The 14,129-nt window shown below is 43.5% G+C and overlaps 1 protein-coding gene across 1 annotated transcript; it reads right to left on the bottom strand.

Moving 5' to 3' along the window:
• Positions 1-111: 111 nt before the first annotated feature.
• b9d1 (B9 protein domain 1) lies at positions 112-2,908 on the bottom strand. The gene is made up of 7 exons (XM_070981420.1): positions 2,701-2,908; positions 2,495-2,563; positions 2,075-2,186; positions 1,849-1,945; positions 1,570-1,632; positions 943-1,010; positions 112-506 (listed from the first exon to the last, which is right to left on the bottom strand). The coding sequence occupies exons 1-7, from the start codon at positions 2,761-2,763 to the stop codon at positions 349-351; spliced, it is 630 nt and encodes a 209-aa protein (XP_070837521.1). The 5' UTR covers positions 2,764-2,908; the 3' UTR covers positions 112-348.
• Between the last annotated feature and the right edge of the window lie 11,221 nt (positions 2,909-14,129).

The following is a 14,129-nucleotide window of genomic DNA, read 5'->3' as shown; positions in this document are numbered from 1 at the left end:
TCATGAGACTCTGGGTAGGGTGGATTGAGTTAGAGGCTAAACAACTACAGCCCTGAAACGGTGCTGAAATAATCTAAAATATATGTTTAATACATTCAGATATGAACAATTCAGAGGTAAAATCTGCATTTATTAAAAAAGTAAAAAATATAGTAAAACAGAAATATTCAGGACCATACAAATATATCTGAGCTTGCTTACATTTGAATACATTCTAGAAAATTTAAGAAATTCTGCGCATTTTTCCTAAAAAACACTAGGCACAGGAGTGTGTGTGCTATCACTTTGCATTTTCCATTTCATGCATCACCCCCTCATCAATTGTTTCTAAAACAGTCATTTGTGTTATTATATTTTGTACGGTTGTTCCTCTGTCGACCAGCCAGATGTGGCAGACGGTGTGTTTGCAGGACTTGATGGTCCTGTGTCGTAGCCCAGTTTCTTCATGTCTTTTGTCATGATGTGAAAGGAGACGGTGACAAAGCCTTGGGAATGAACCCGTGTCACTGCAACACACAAATAATAAGCACATTGCACCAAACAACCTCGAAAAAGCTGTGACTTTTGTAAATATATGCTCATTCTGAATATAATGCCAGCAACAGTGTCAGTGTTTCAAACATGCTGGGACAGGAGCAACTAAAGACTGGGAACATTATGGAATGCTCCAAAAACATCTGTTTGGAACATTCCACAGGTAAACAGGTTCATTAGTGAGAGGTGATAGTATCATGATTGGGTATGAAAGGGGCATCCTGGAAAGGCTCAGTCATTCACAAGCAAGGATGGAGAGAGGTTCACCACTTTGTGAACACATGATTGGATAAAGGATATTACTACATCGACTCAGGAACACTTTGTAAAACTGTAGGACCTGCAGCGCAAATAACACATTACTGTTAGTGTTAAAAAGGCAAATACAGACAAAGATGCACAGCAAACCTTCTCTGCCTTCACCCTGGGCCACCACTTTAGGGTCTGTGTACTCCGGCCGCCGTCCCAACAGCCAGCTTAACAAAAAGAAAGACATGTTAACAACTACAGAGAGGAAAAGAGGCATTGACACTGCTAAGCGAACTCAGCTACCTGTTTACAGTACTGTATACACACAAGGGTTGCAGTTTACATGCAGTTTAAATGTAATGTAAAGCACAACTTTGCAGTGCATGAGCTTGAATGCACCACCTCAACCAGATCAAGTGGAAAGACAACACATGCTACCAGTGCTGCTGTTTCAACTGCAAATCCAAAGGTCCAGGTGTGCACCTGTGCATCTCTAATAGCCTACTGTGTTGGTGGGAGCTGAAAGGAACTGTGGGTACCTTTGTGTGTGTCTTTCCACACACTGATAACAGCAGCTGGCAAACAATACATACTGATGTGGAGTATTCTCACCACACAGGCTTAAGGCTGTTTCCGCAGTGGGTCTCCCAGTCACACACAGAGGAGCAGTAAATATTTGATAAGGTTCAGTTATCGGCCACTTCAACCAGCAGACAGCACTCCTCAGCCCCGGCACCACAGCTGCTGGGAGAGAAAACTAAAAACACGACTGTTCACACATCTCACCTCGTGAATTTCTGAAGTCTCCACGTGGGCTCAGGAACAAACATGGGGATGATTCGTGTATGTCTGAGACGTAAAAACACAAACAGACAATAAACAGGAAGAAGTCAGATCCTACCTTACTATGTTCAAGATTCATTTCTGTGTGTAAAACCATATCTGCAGGCTTGAGGCAGGGATACTAACAAGTTTCTTAAATGCAAGCATTAGTCCAACTATAACTGCCGCCTTTGTTGAGCTTTCTTTAAAAAAGACGAGAAAATAAGTGGAGGAAACACTGACTGTCCAGGTGTGAAGGGGATGTGTGTTGCTCCATAACCCCTGACCACGTCATTGCCAAACACATCAGGACCATACACACTCACCACCAGCTGAGGCCCTGGAAATGGAAATGTAGTCTTCATTTTAGAATTGTGATTTCTGAGGGGTCCAAAAAGCCTCACTGGCACCTCAGAGACGTTTATCAAAGTATGAATTAAGCTAACAGCTACGCGTGTGTCATGCTCACATCCAGCGGGGTTTGTGCTCTTAAAGGTTGTCTCCAGTGGAAAGTTCCATATTAATTTGTGTGAAGACTGGCTGCCCTTACAGGTTATTTGGGTGATGCCTTCCTCCAACCCCTGAAGAGAAACAGAAAACACAAAAACTTCTTAGTAAGATGATGACCAGCTGTGCTCACATAACCAGATTTCATGCACTCAATCAAAAGCTTTATGAATTTCACAGTAAAGGACAGTGACACGGAAAACTACTCAATTAACGTTATACAGTTAGGACTCTTTTAGTTGTTGCTTTGCTTTACATGCAAACATGCAATACTCTGCTTGAATTCAATTACACGCCAGTAGTATATAATTAAGATTAAAATACTGATTTGACATTGAACACAATCACAGCTCATGTCGGGAAGCCAGCTAACGTTACTCACCGAGGTGGGAGCCCAGTCGTGGCCGTAGACAAAGCAATATTTGCAGTACAAGTTGTCATACTCTGGAAACTGAAATGCAACAAAAACATCATCTTTATGCCTGGAAGTAATGAACAGAATTTAGACATGCCACCGTGACGCGGGTGTTGCTAACGCTGGCTGAAATTGGCTGCTAGGCTAGGCTAAAACGCAGAGGCACTACTCACGTTCGCTCCCTCAATTTGTCCGTTTACTGTGAGAAGAAACACTGCCGGGTTGCTTGTGGCCATTACGGCTTCCGTTTAATTTATAGATTGAAGGCGTCTTTGCTTTATGAACAGTTCAATCTAATTTATAAAACCCCTTTTGCTAATCATTGGTCTCACCACTCTCGTTGCTAAGGCGACGTTTGCTCCTCCTTACGGCAACCTGCTTGGTCCAGACGGAACGGAAGCGCGGAAACAAGTCATTGACCGTCCCCGAGATGGCGGCAGTGTACCAAACAGAAATCTACGCGCTTCCCAGTTGTATATGAAGTAAAGGTTGCATCTACCTTCACTGGAAACCAAGTCCTGAGTGCCTCTTCATCACTCAAATTAATCAGAGGAAGGCTACGATATGTGGCTGAAAGCTCGAGGAAAAGAGAGTAAGTTATAAGAAATGTCGGCAAGCAAATGTCAGAGCTGATTTTGCTGATGTGGCGCGTTGAGGATGCCTTGTTTTATGGGGTTTTCAGGGAAATGAAATGCTAATAGTGCGTTAAGTATTAGCAAACTCTTGTAAAACATATACATTGAACAGGTTAACGTAGCGACGTACCACAGGACTAAATAATGTTATATGTTATATGGAAAATATAACTGAGCCATGTTGTCATATAAAGTGCTGAATTTATCAGGCTAACCGCTGTTGTTTTTGCAGCTAATGTATGCAACTGCATTTGATACAAACATCATTACTTCCCCAAATTACCAGAGTCCATTGTTAATTATTTGTCAGGTAAATAAAGTTTGTCCTTCAAACACAAACAAAATGGCAGTTTTCCAGTTGGAAACTGTTTTCCGGTGCTTTGTACCATTGAGGATAACCAAGGGCATGTTCTCCAAAGGGTGATTTGTAGCTTAATATTTGGTGATAAATTAGAAATTAGATCAAAAGTATTTTATATACCAGAATTACTGTTGAAGTCAGACGTTTACCTACACAATTTAGTACACAGTGGTTTTCACTTCATTAAACTAACAAATCATCACAGTTGCAGTGGGTCAGAGGTTTCCATACAGTGATGTTGGCTGCGCCTTTAAACAGCTTGGAAAAGTCCAGAAAATGATGTAATGGCCTTAAAAGCCCCTGATAGGCTAATCGACATAATTTGAGTCAATTGCAGCTGTGCCTGTGGATGCATTTTAAGGCCTGCCTTCAAATTCAATGCAGCATCATGGAAAAGTCAAACGAAACCAACCAAGACTTCAGAAAAAAAATGTCTGGTTCATCAGTGGAAGCAGTTTCCAAACACCTGAAGGTACCTCGTTCATCTGTACGGCAGCGTCATGTTGTGAGGACTGCTGCACTATACAAAATAGATGTCGTCATGACAAAGGAAAATTATGTGGATATATTGAAGCAATATCTCAAAACCTCAATCCAGTAGAAAGCTTGTGGGCAGACCTGAAAAGGTGTGTGTGAGTGCTCAGTTTCAAGCTTTTGACCCAGGCTAAACAATATAATGGTAGTGCTACCAAATACTAAGTGTATGTAAACTTCTGACCCACTGGGAACGTGATGAAAGATATAAAAGCTGCAATAAATTGTTCTTAAAATCAAGTAGTGACTCTAACTGACCTTATACCGGATTTGTATAAATTAAATGTGAATGAATTGAACATTTCGATTAGTATATCAACTGTGAAAAAACAAAAATCACGTTTTACATAGACTTGTTTGGGGAAAGGTGTTCTGGTTGCTGGTTGCAATCTGCAACCTCACCTCTAGATGCCACTAAATCCTCCACACTGGTCCTGTAAAAAGCAGCGTGTATACGTCTGGATGTCCTGCTGTGCTGTAGCAAATAATAATTACAACAGGCTGTGTGTGATGAACCTGGCGACACCATGCGTATTTCTGGCCTATCATGAAGGTCTTTGGGCTCAAACTAGTATCTACTTTGGTGTAATTATTAGGCTGCGTGTCCATTTGCTGCCTTTGTTCAGATAATTAGCTGTGTTTTAGTTTTGCTTTGGAGAATGGACTGTTTCTATCAGCTCTGTCGCACACACCACTCACAGCTCAGCTCTGTCTGTCTGTCTCTCTGTTTGCCTACAACCCCCACCTCTCTTTCTTTCTGTCTGTCTGTCTGATAGCTTTCTGTGTGTCCTGCTGTCAGACAGCAGTGGGCCCCCTGAGTCTCTGACCTTTTATTACTGCCCAAACAGCAGCTCCCTTTCCATCCTCCATCTTTTTACTGCTCTGTTCATTTGCCCTCCTCGGAGCTGGTCTCCCTCTGCTCTTTCTGCTTCTATAATAAAGTGAGGGAGGCATTAATTTGCCATTAGGAAAACAAGCCAGTGTTACGCAATCAGCAGACAGACAGACAGACAGACAGACAGACAGACAGACAGACAGACAGACAGACAGACAGACAGACAGACAGACAGACCATCAATCATCCCCAGACACATTCAAGTAAATACTCCTCAACAAGTATCTTTGACGACAAAGCAGCCTGTGATACAATAAAAACTCCCTGAAGCCTCTTTTTTGCTGTATCCCTCTTCTTCTGCATACCATCGTATCACTTTTCACCTCCCTCCCCAGCATCTCCCTCTTCCTTCTCTTCATCCCACCACTTCGCTGGCCTTCCTTCCTCTCCTCCCGCCAATTTTGTGCCTCTCTTTTTGTTTCTCCAACTCCTGCAATCCCTCTGTCCAGACTTCATCTTCAATCCTCTCCCCATTGCTTTGCCTTGTCGTGCCAGCCTCCCGCCTCTTTCTCCCCAATGTCCTCGCTATTTTCTCCTCTCTTTATCCTCCTGGCTCCCCATCTTTCTACTCATTTGACCATGTAACATTCCTCCTCTTCTTCCTCTTCTTCTTGTTTTCATTCATCCATCATGTCTCTCCTCACTGGCTACCTGTCCCTCTTTCTCCTCATCTCCCATTTCCCTGACCCCCTTTTGATCCTCCTCCATCTCCCCAGTCCTCCTCCTCCCTGCCAAATGCCTGATTTAGAGTAAGGCAGCCTCACGACTGGCGGCCCATTTAAAGTTGCTGTAGAGTGGCCAGTCCAAACGGGTCATCTGGCCAAATGGGATCTAATCTTTCTGGACCTTTTTTTTTTTTTTAAATCAGAAAAAACACACAAATTCTGGCAACTTTCATGTTCGCACTTTTAAACATAAGCTGAGAAATCCCATTGTACCATACACCTCAGATGTATTTTTACCACAAATTTGCCTGGAAACAGCGATGGGAGGCAAGAACACATGAGAACACACACTTCACTGGTCACCTATTGCCCTTCGCAGCTCCCCACAGCATTGAAAGTCACTCTATGTTTCTCATATGTATTCCTTATGGAGATTTTTTTTATGTTGCAGAGCACACAATGATATCATGCCCGGAGGCTGCAGCATCTTGGGGAAAATGTCTTGCTGAAGTGCCCTTCACAGGTATTTGCTGTGTGTGATTCATCCAGAACAGGGAGAGGAACAGACGGAGAGATGGAGAGGTACGCTGAGAGAAATGGCGCTCCTGTTTTAGCCTCAACACACATACACTCACCATACAGATCACTAACAAACTGTCACAAAATATTATGTATGACAAGCGTAATTCAGTGAGTCATAATTTATCTAATTTTCAAATTGGTGCGCACACAGAATAGGCTCGCAGGAGTGAGACGTGCTGATGGAGGTTAATGTCTCAAACTGTGTGCGACTAATGGTCCGTGACCACGGGTTCACTGGTTTTGCTCCTGAGACGCGGCCCTGACTTTTAACCTGCTGCCCAGATGAGGAGAAAATACAAATGTGGGTTGGGGAGGACGGAGGTTGCATCACTAATACAAAAAAGAAAAAAAACATTAAGGACACAGATGAAGACGTAATCTGTTTTGGTCGGTTCAGATGAACCCTGGTGTGTTGAACAGTTGCTTGTAACTTGCCAGAGAATGAATCTGTCCAGTCAGACCTGGACTAGTACAACACAAGATGTTGTTTTGGGCCAGTGGATCTACCTCCTGTGTTTACGCTCTTGCTCCCGCCCCAGACACATCTGACCAATGAGTGAAGTGAACATTCTCATGTGGCTTGCAGTTCAGGACCAGGGCAAATGAGCTGTAGATGTGAATATGGCCTGAGAAGTATGCAAAGCATACATCCTGGAACTATTGGTCAATTAGACCTTCTCTCTCAGCTTCTTCACTCTCCTCTTCAGCCATTTTCACATGTCACAAGCATCAGTGTTAATGATGGCTGAATGCCATTGAACGGCTTCAGTTTCAGGGTCCCGGTATTGTGTATGCTGGCTCACTGTCACTCATATGAATTAGATGCGACCCCAGAAGGAACGAGGTTCAGAAAGAGGGACGAGATGGGTATGTTTTGAAAGGATTAGAGGAAATATATTCCGAGCATTTCATTGCTGCACATATCAACATGCTGACATTAGAGAGTCTCAAATTGTGAAAACTACCTTCATAACTTCAGTGACTTCTTGCCAAACTAACAAGGCAAATTGTTTTGCACGGTTCTTTTATTAAAGCTGTCCATTAACTCCACACCAGCTGTTCTCAGCGTCTTTACAAAGACAACTACCTGTGTAATGATACCTGTGACAGTCGGTACATTCAGCCTGTCTAAGAGAAAAACCCTTAAACTGCCTGCTGCGACCCTTCACATTCAGTTTAATGAGCTCTTCCTCTGGCTGACTCTGCCGCAGTCGAGACTCTCTGTCTCTCCCTCTCTCTGTTTCTGGATAAACTGTCAGCAGAAGTTTCTTGTCTACGTCGTCTTCTTGTCTGCCGAACCCGGACTGCTTTCTAGTGTGGCTGAGTTCTGCAGTTTGGTGTCGGTGTGTGTTTGTGTGGTGCATGCATGTAGGCGAGTGTGTGTGCGATCTCATCGTCGGCCCAGTTTAAATCTTTTAGTCCTTCTGGGAGAGGCACCAAAACTCTGCATCATATTTTTAAACCGCTCTCCCGTCCCCCTCCCCCAAATGTCTCCCTGCCTCTGTCTCAGAGTCCTCTTGGCTCCCAGGGGTCCATCTGTCCAGAATCAGGCTCGTCTGTTTGCTTAACTCTCCCTTTAACTTTCGTAAACATTACAGCAGGTTTTCCAGTTTCATTCACAGTCAAGTCAGCGATTATGTTGACATGGAGAAATACTCTTATTCGCTTTTCTTGCTGAGAGTTAGATGAAGCTTTAGTCAACAGGGGGCGAGCTTAGCCTGGCACAAAGACTGGAAACAGGGGTAATAGCTAGCCTAGCTCAGTTAAAGGGTAACAAAATCCTCCTGCTTGCTCCTAAATTAATACACTAGCTTATATCTTGTTTTGTTTAATACATCAAAAACATAAGTGTAAAACAATACTTTGCAGTTTCAGGAGGGATAACTGCCTCACTGTCAGATGTGTCATGTTAAGCTGATGTTTATCTGAAAGTGACGATGCAAGGATGAGTGGCTCATATGACCCTCTAAACATGATCCTTACTTGTGTCCAGTCCATATTCTGTATAAGCAATCATGGCATCGTGGCAGTGTTTCACCAATCTTCTGTGTGCATTCTTGATTGTTTGGAAACAGTAACACACATCTGCAGCCATGTTTGCTTTGTGTGTAAGAATAAAACCTGTCAAACCTCAACTGCTTTGTCTCAAAAACTCAAAATGCGTTCAGTTGACAGTAAAAGAAGCTTCTGAGGGCTGAGCGATAGCACGGCTGGCTGGTGAGCGAGGAACCTAAATTCCCAGGCAGCATCAGCCTCATCTTCCCCTCTCTGAGAGCCTGTTCTGCCTGCGGGCTATACCAAACATCCGTGTAACCTCCACTGTCCTTCACTGAGGAGGAGGCAAAGGGGAGGAGGGGGAACAAGGTGCTACAAGGGCAAAAAATGAGAGAGCTATTGGTGGAAAGAGGCAGCTGTTTTAAAGTACCATAATGGAGTGAGCGATGGAGGAGAGGAGCAGCTGATGAGGCCGGGGTAGGGAATGGAGACATAGATCTGAAGAACTCAGAGGGGAGTTTATTTAGATATTCATCACTGGAGTGTGTCTTTAAGGTCAGCCTGGTCTCCTGAGCTCCCCAGTGCAGGAGTAATAAGTCATGACGCTGTTGGCTCTGGTTGACAACAACAACAACAAAAAACAGCTCCCAGGGAGAGCTTTATGTATTCCACCTTGTCAGACAGGAGCAGATTTCCAATGCATTACATTTGTTTAATGTACATAATTAAATCCCTGCGTAACCGACGCTGCTGCTTGATCATTCCAGGGTTATTCTGTACATCTGCTGCCGAATTAGCTTTCAGTCTTGCGTGTTATGCTATTGATTTCTTGTAATGGTGGTCGATCAGCAAATTAAGCTTTGTTCTCATGCTGCTCTGTGCCTAGACAATCCAGCAAAGGTCTGCAACCTGAAACCTACAGTGGGTATAAAATTAGGCGTTAAGTTTCAGACCAGTCACACAATCACAACATAGTCACGTCAACAAAATAGAAGAAACGTGCACAATCACTGTCAAACTATTTTTTCATCTGTAAAAGCTACATTTTTAAACAGTAATAAATTATAGTTGTGCAGTTGTGTGCAATGTATCAGCCAGTTCCTGTGCTCATTTAACTTTTAGAGCTCTGTAATTTTCAGCATAAAGTCATAATTTGCATCTGCTCGGGCAGACCAGAACGGTTTTGTAAAGGCGCACACATGCAGGAAGCCTCAGCATCCTGCCTCGCTACTGTAATTTCACTTCATTATTTGCCCATAGGAAGGAGAGCAGGAAGGCCAGAGGGGGGCTGTGATCTACTTGTGTATTCACACCTGCTCATCTCCCACATCTGCTCCAACACCTGGCAATTTCTGAAACACAGCAGAACTGCTGATTGAGCAGAGGCACACCTGGTAGGCTGGTCAATGCAAGGAATACACCAGATGAACAACATTAACCTCAAAGTAATAGAAGAGCAATTCAACATCAGCTTTTGCTTTTGTGGCCTCCAGTGGTTTCATTTCTGCAGTGATGTAGATGTGTACCTCAGTGCACTGTGACATCAGTGCTGGGCGTGGTTACCAGAGGACACGTCAGACCACAGCCCAGACTTAAAGCTTTCAATCACCGAAGGCTTTTCATCCTCGTATTCAGCCTCTCCACTGACATGAGGTTGAACGTCATTTCTCAATAACTGCCCGTTTCAGATCTCACTGGGAAGCTGATAAGCACAATGAGAATAATAGAAAAGCATCTAACAAGATAATTACTCAACATACCAGACTGACACATCTCATAAATTCCCACTGAAAGCTGTAGACTTCATACTGATGGTATAAATTGTAGCACTGTCATTGAGGAGCCATCAGTGTTTGAGCCCTGCGCACACTGACATGACACCTAGTTTAAGGATAACAAAGATGCCGTTAGCCCCCCGAGCCCCCTCTGACCCTGAACACAAGCAGGTTCAGAAAATGGACGGTTGGATAAAAGGCCTGCATGATCGTCTTTCACATTTTTCCTCTAACTGGACAGTTGGAGGAAGCCAGAATGCCTTCACTGTGTTCCCAGCTGTTAGATGTATAATGGATCAAGTGCCATCTTGGTGAAATCATCAGATTGCATTATTGCTCAGGATAGCCAAGGACTACAAGAACATCTTAAAGTACCAAGTGCACCATATCGTGTGAACTCAGCCTGCCTCATGATGGACCCATATAAAATACACTGCTAAACTAATACAAGAGTGGGTTCAGATGACTTCGCATGCTTCCCCAGTCACCTGATCTGAACATAATCGAACCTTAATGGGAAATAATGAAGCCTAGAGTGCCTTTTGTTATGTAATTTCTCTTTCCTCCACCCCCCCACCCCCCACGTACCTCCGCTGTGCTCTGGGACTTGAAAGCCTTTGTAGGATTTTTAACCTTCATTTAACCAGACAAACTGTTTAAGGCCCCATTCTTATTTACAGTAACAGCCTGGGGGGAGTAGTTGTAGAGGGAGGTTGGGTTACACACATTCACTCATCAGTCGGCACTTAAGTGCTACAACAGTTTCACAGTTGGGGGTGCAGCAAGCTTTTTGTGCAATGACAGAGATCTGGAGAAAAGCTTGTCCGATAATTTAGGAGACTTTGCTGAGCCAAAGGCAGAATGTTGCTTGAGTCTGAGTTGAAGGCATGAATGTCAAGGCCAGTGTATGCTTGAAACAAAAAAGTTTGGACAATGTCTGTGGCCGTTCAAGCTGTTCTGAAGGCAGCTGGAAAGCTACAGAGAGGGAAAAATGAGGTTTGATATAAGTTTGTAATGTTACTGTTGCGTTCATGTCCTGACAGTTACCATAATGACCAGTTTCTGTAGTGTTCCCATCAATATCTGATCTGTGATTAAGACTATGAAACTCTGATATACCTAACTTGGTGTTTGATCCTGCAGATGTGCCCAAAAACCACACAAATATGGACGACTCACATCAGATAAAGACCAGGTAAGCCATCTCAAATTTAATGGATACAGTGCAATATTGTCAGTGCACATATTTTTAACCATCACCTTCCAACTCTCTGTCCTGAGTTATCTGAGGATGCGAGTGCGCGCAAGTCGTAAACATGAAAATATTTCCAATCTTTTGCATCCGCCCCATAAAACCTAAATGTGACACTGGTGTCTTGTGACAGGTGCAGTGAATATCTGCGTTCGCAGCACCTGTTGAATATTCATCCCAGTCTCTAACCTGTGTCATCTGTGCAGGGTCACAGCACATTTTGAGCAAGAGGTGACGTACATCTTTTCTCAGGGAACTGGTATAAGAGATATTTTAGGCTTTTTGATTATATATTCACAATTAATTCAGTCTATCAAAGGGCTAATGTGGTCAAACACATTCACATTCACACACAGAGGCACCTTAGATTCTGCACTTCATGTAACCTCTGTGTTTGGACTGTGGGAGATGGATGGAAAAGTAATACATTTTACCTTAGTTTAAAACACACACACACACACACACACACACACACACACACACACACACACACACACACACACAGAGGAACATGACTGGTGACTTGCTGAATCCATTTATCCATCCTCCATCCATCCACCTCACCTCACTGACATGTTTGACTTTCACTGTCACCAAGAGCAGCTGAACAGTGCTGTTTAAGAAGACACGCACACACACACACACGCACGCTGACCCTTAATAGACAAACGCAGTTGCTCTTTACTGTCAGTGGTTTCAGCTTTTTAACATGCGTCCCCTGTAGCATTTCCCTGACAGAGAAAAAATCATGATATGACTGAATATCTGAATAATGATTTCCATCCGCTCTGTGTAACGTGTGCGCGTCTGTGCGTGTGTGCGTCACAGCTAAACTCTACCGAAATGGCAGATGTCTGCGTGTTTTTGCTTACAGAAAATAACGGCCCTTAATCAAACTTTAAACAGCAGATGTAATGACTCAGGTAAACGGAGCCGCTCTGTCTCTGCCTGCGCAATTTTCCTCTGAGTGTGCGTCTGCAAACGAGTGAAAGAAAGCAGGTCAGGCGCAGGTGTCATCGATTTATGACTGGCGTCTGAGGAATGAAGAATGCATTTATTATGGAAGCCCATCAGCGATTCATACATGTCTGTACGTGTGTGAGGAAAGAAGGAGGGAGAAGGGTGGAGGCACAGAGCATCATCATTTATGTGACTCCTCCATTAGCCTGAGTGCTTCCGTGACAACATAATGGCCGTCGCCCAGACAACAGGGTCACTGTAGTTATGAACACACCCGGCAACTGCTGATGTCGATGTGGAAGAGTGAGTCCCAAAGTCCCACCAGGCTGGAGTGGGCAGCACTAATACACACACACACACACACACACACACACACACACACACACACACACACACACACATACACACACACACAAAAAATCTCAAGCTGGGCCGGGCAAGTCTTTGGGATTTAAGAGGTTTTTTGAACTAATCAATAATGAAAGGGATGATGGGAAATGACGAGTGAGTGAACGAGGAAGGCTGGAGGGATACAGCGAGTGGCTGAAAATGAGAGAGATGGAGAGCCTTCCCATGAGAATCGTTTCCAATGCAGCCCATTTTCCCAAAAAGCATCTCTGTGGTGAGATTATCTGGTCCATTATAAAGCGCTGGACTGAGAAGTGCTCGGGATGCTTTCTTGATCTCACTCATGTTTACTGTAACTGAGGTCAAATGGATTCTGAAGTAACAGGAGCGAGGCGGAAGGGGGAGACAAACATGGGGGATGAGGAAAAAGTAGCGTAGAGTGTTTAAAAAGTAGTAAAGTGAACAGTGTGTCGATCCTCCCGACCAACAGCTAAAATCCACACAAAAAACAAAAACAAGGACTTGATGTCACATTTTCTGTGAGGTTATTCCCCAAATTATCTCTGCTTCAAGTGATTTTCTGTGTTTTTCTTTTTTCTCCTCTGTGTTTTAAAAAATCTGAGAATTTCCGAATCTTGGTTGGCTAATTAGGAGAAAATGGAGCCCTTCCTCTGTTTTGAAAACAACTATTCCCACTATGGAAAGCAGGGGTGGGGATGTCCGGCAGTTTGATCTGGCCCACAAGGCAATTCAGAAATACAAGAAAAGGAAGAATAAAGACAAAAAAAAACTTTAGACAGCAATTAGTTCTTTCTGGGATGAAAGAAAATAACAAAGTCGTTGACTATCTTGTCCTTGAGGTAGGTTCCTTCCAGCTGTTTGCCTGTCCAGGTCACAGTCAGGGTGAATGCAGCATGCATGGAGCGGTTACGTCGCATTGACGACACACATCATGGCGACAGTCAAGAAAACTGGTTGATCTGAACGTATGTTTCACGTGGAACCAGCTGATGTGCTCGAGTTCTATAAGCTTTAAGTACGTTCTATTTTCCCGTCCCGAGGAGACGTGCAGTGAAGTTTGTGTCTCTATTTGGGACAACCTGCTACTGTGCTGCAAGTACTATCATCATCTGTACCATCTAAGATGAGAGGCCTTACAAAGAGAAGCAATTCCAGTTGTTGCATTAGAGGTTCGTGTGATATATGTGTTCAATAATTTAGCATGGCCCTCAAAGGATCTCGTAAAACTTAAAATGGCCCTTGATAAGAACGAAAAACTGCAGAGAATAACTTGGCTGGTTACCAATAGACAGACCAACAGATGCTTTGTGATAAATACCAAATGTTAGCATGCTAACATTTGGTATTTATCCTGCTACATGTTGTGTTATAGTTATTGTGGAGATGTTAGCATGCTGGCATTAGCATTTGGAGAGCACAGAGCTACTATAGCATGGCTGTAGGTTAATATTTATGTTTATATTTAGAGAGCAAAGCGATAAATATCAACACCAGCAATGCTGCAAGAGACCATATAGAGAAATGTGGAGGCGGTGACAAAGATATTAGTAAAGGTTGCAGTTCATTCCTCACTGATCAG

The sequence above is a fragment of the Chaetodon trifascialis genome, chromosome 15 (assembly GCF_039877785.1).
Source record: "Chaetodon trifascialis isolate fChaTrf1 chromosome 15, fChaTrf1.hap1, whole genome shotgun sequence".
Lineage (NCBI taxonomy): Eukaryota > Metazoa > Chordata > Actinopteri > Chaetodontiformes > Chaetodontidae > Chaetodon > Chaetodon trifascialis.
The sequence above is the reverse complement of the archived record's forward strand: the minus strand, read 5'-3'. Positions and strand labels throughout refer to the sequence as shown.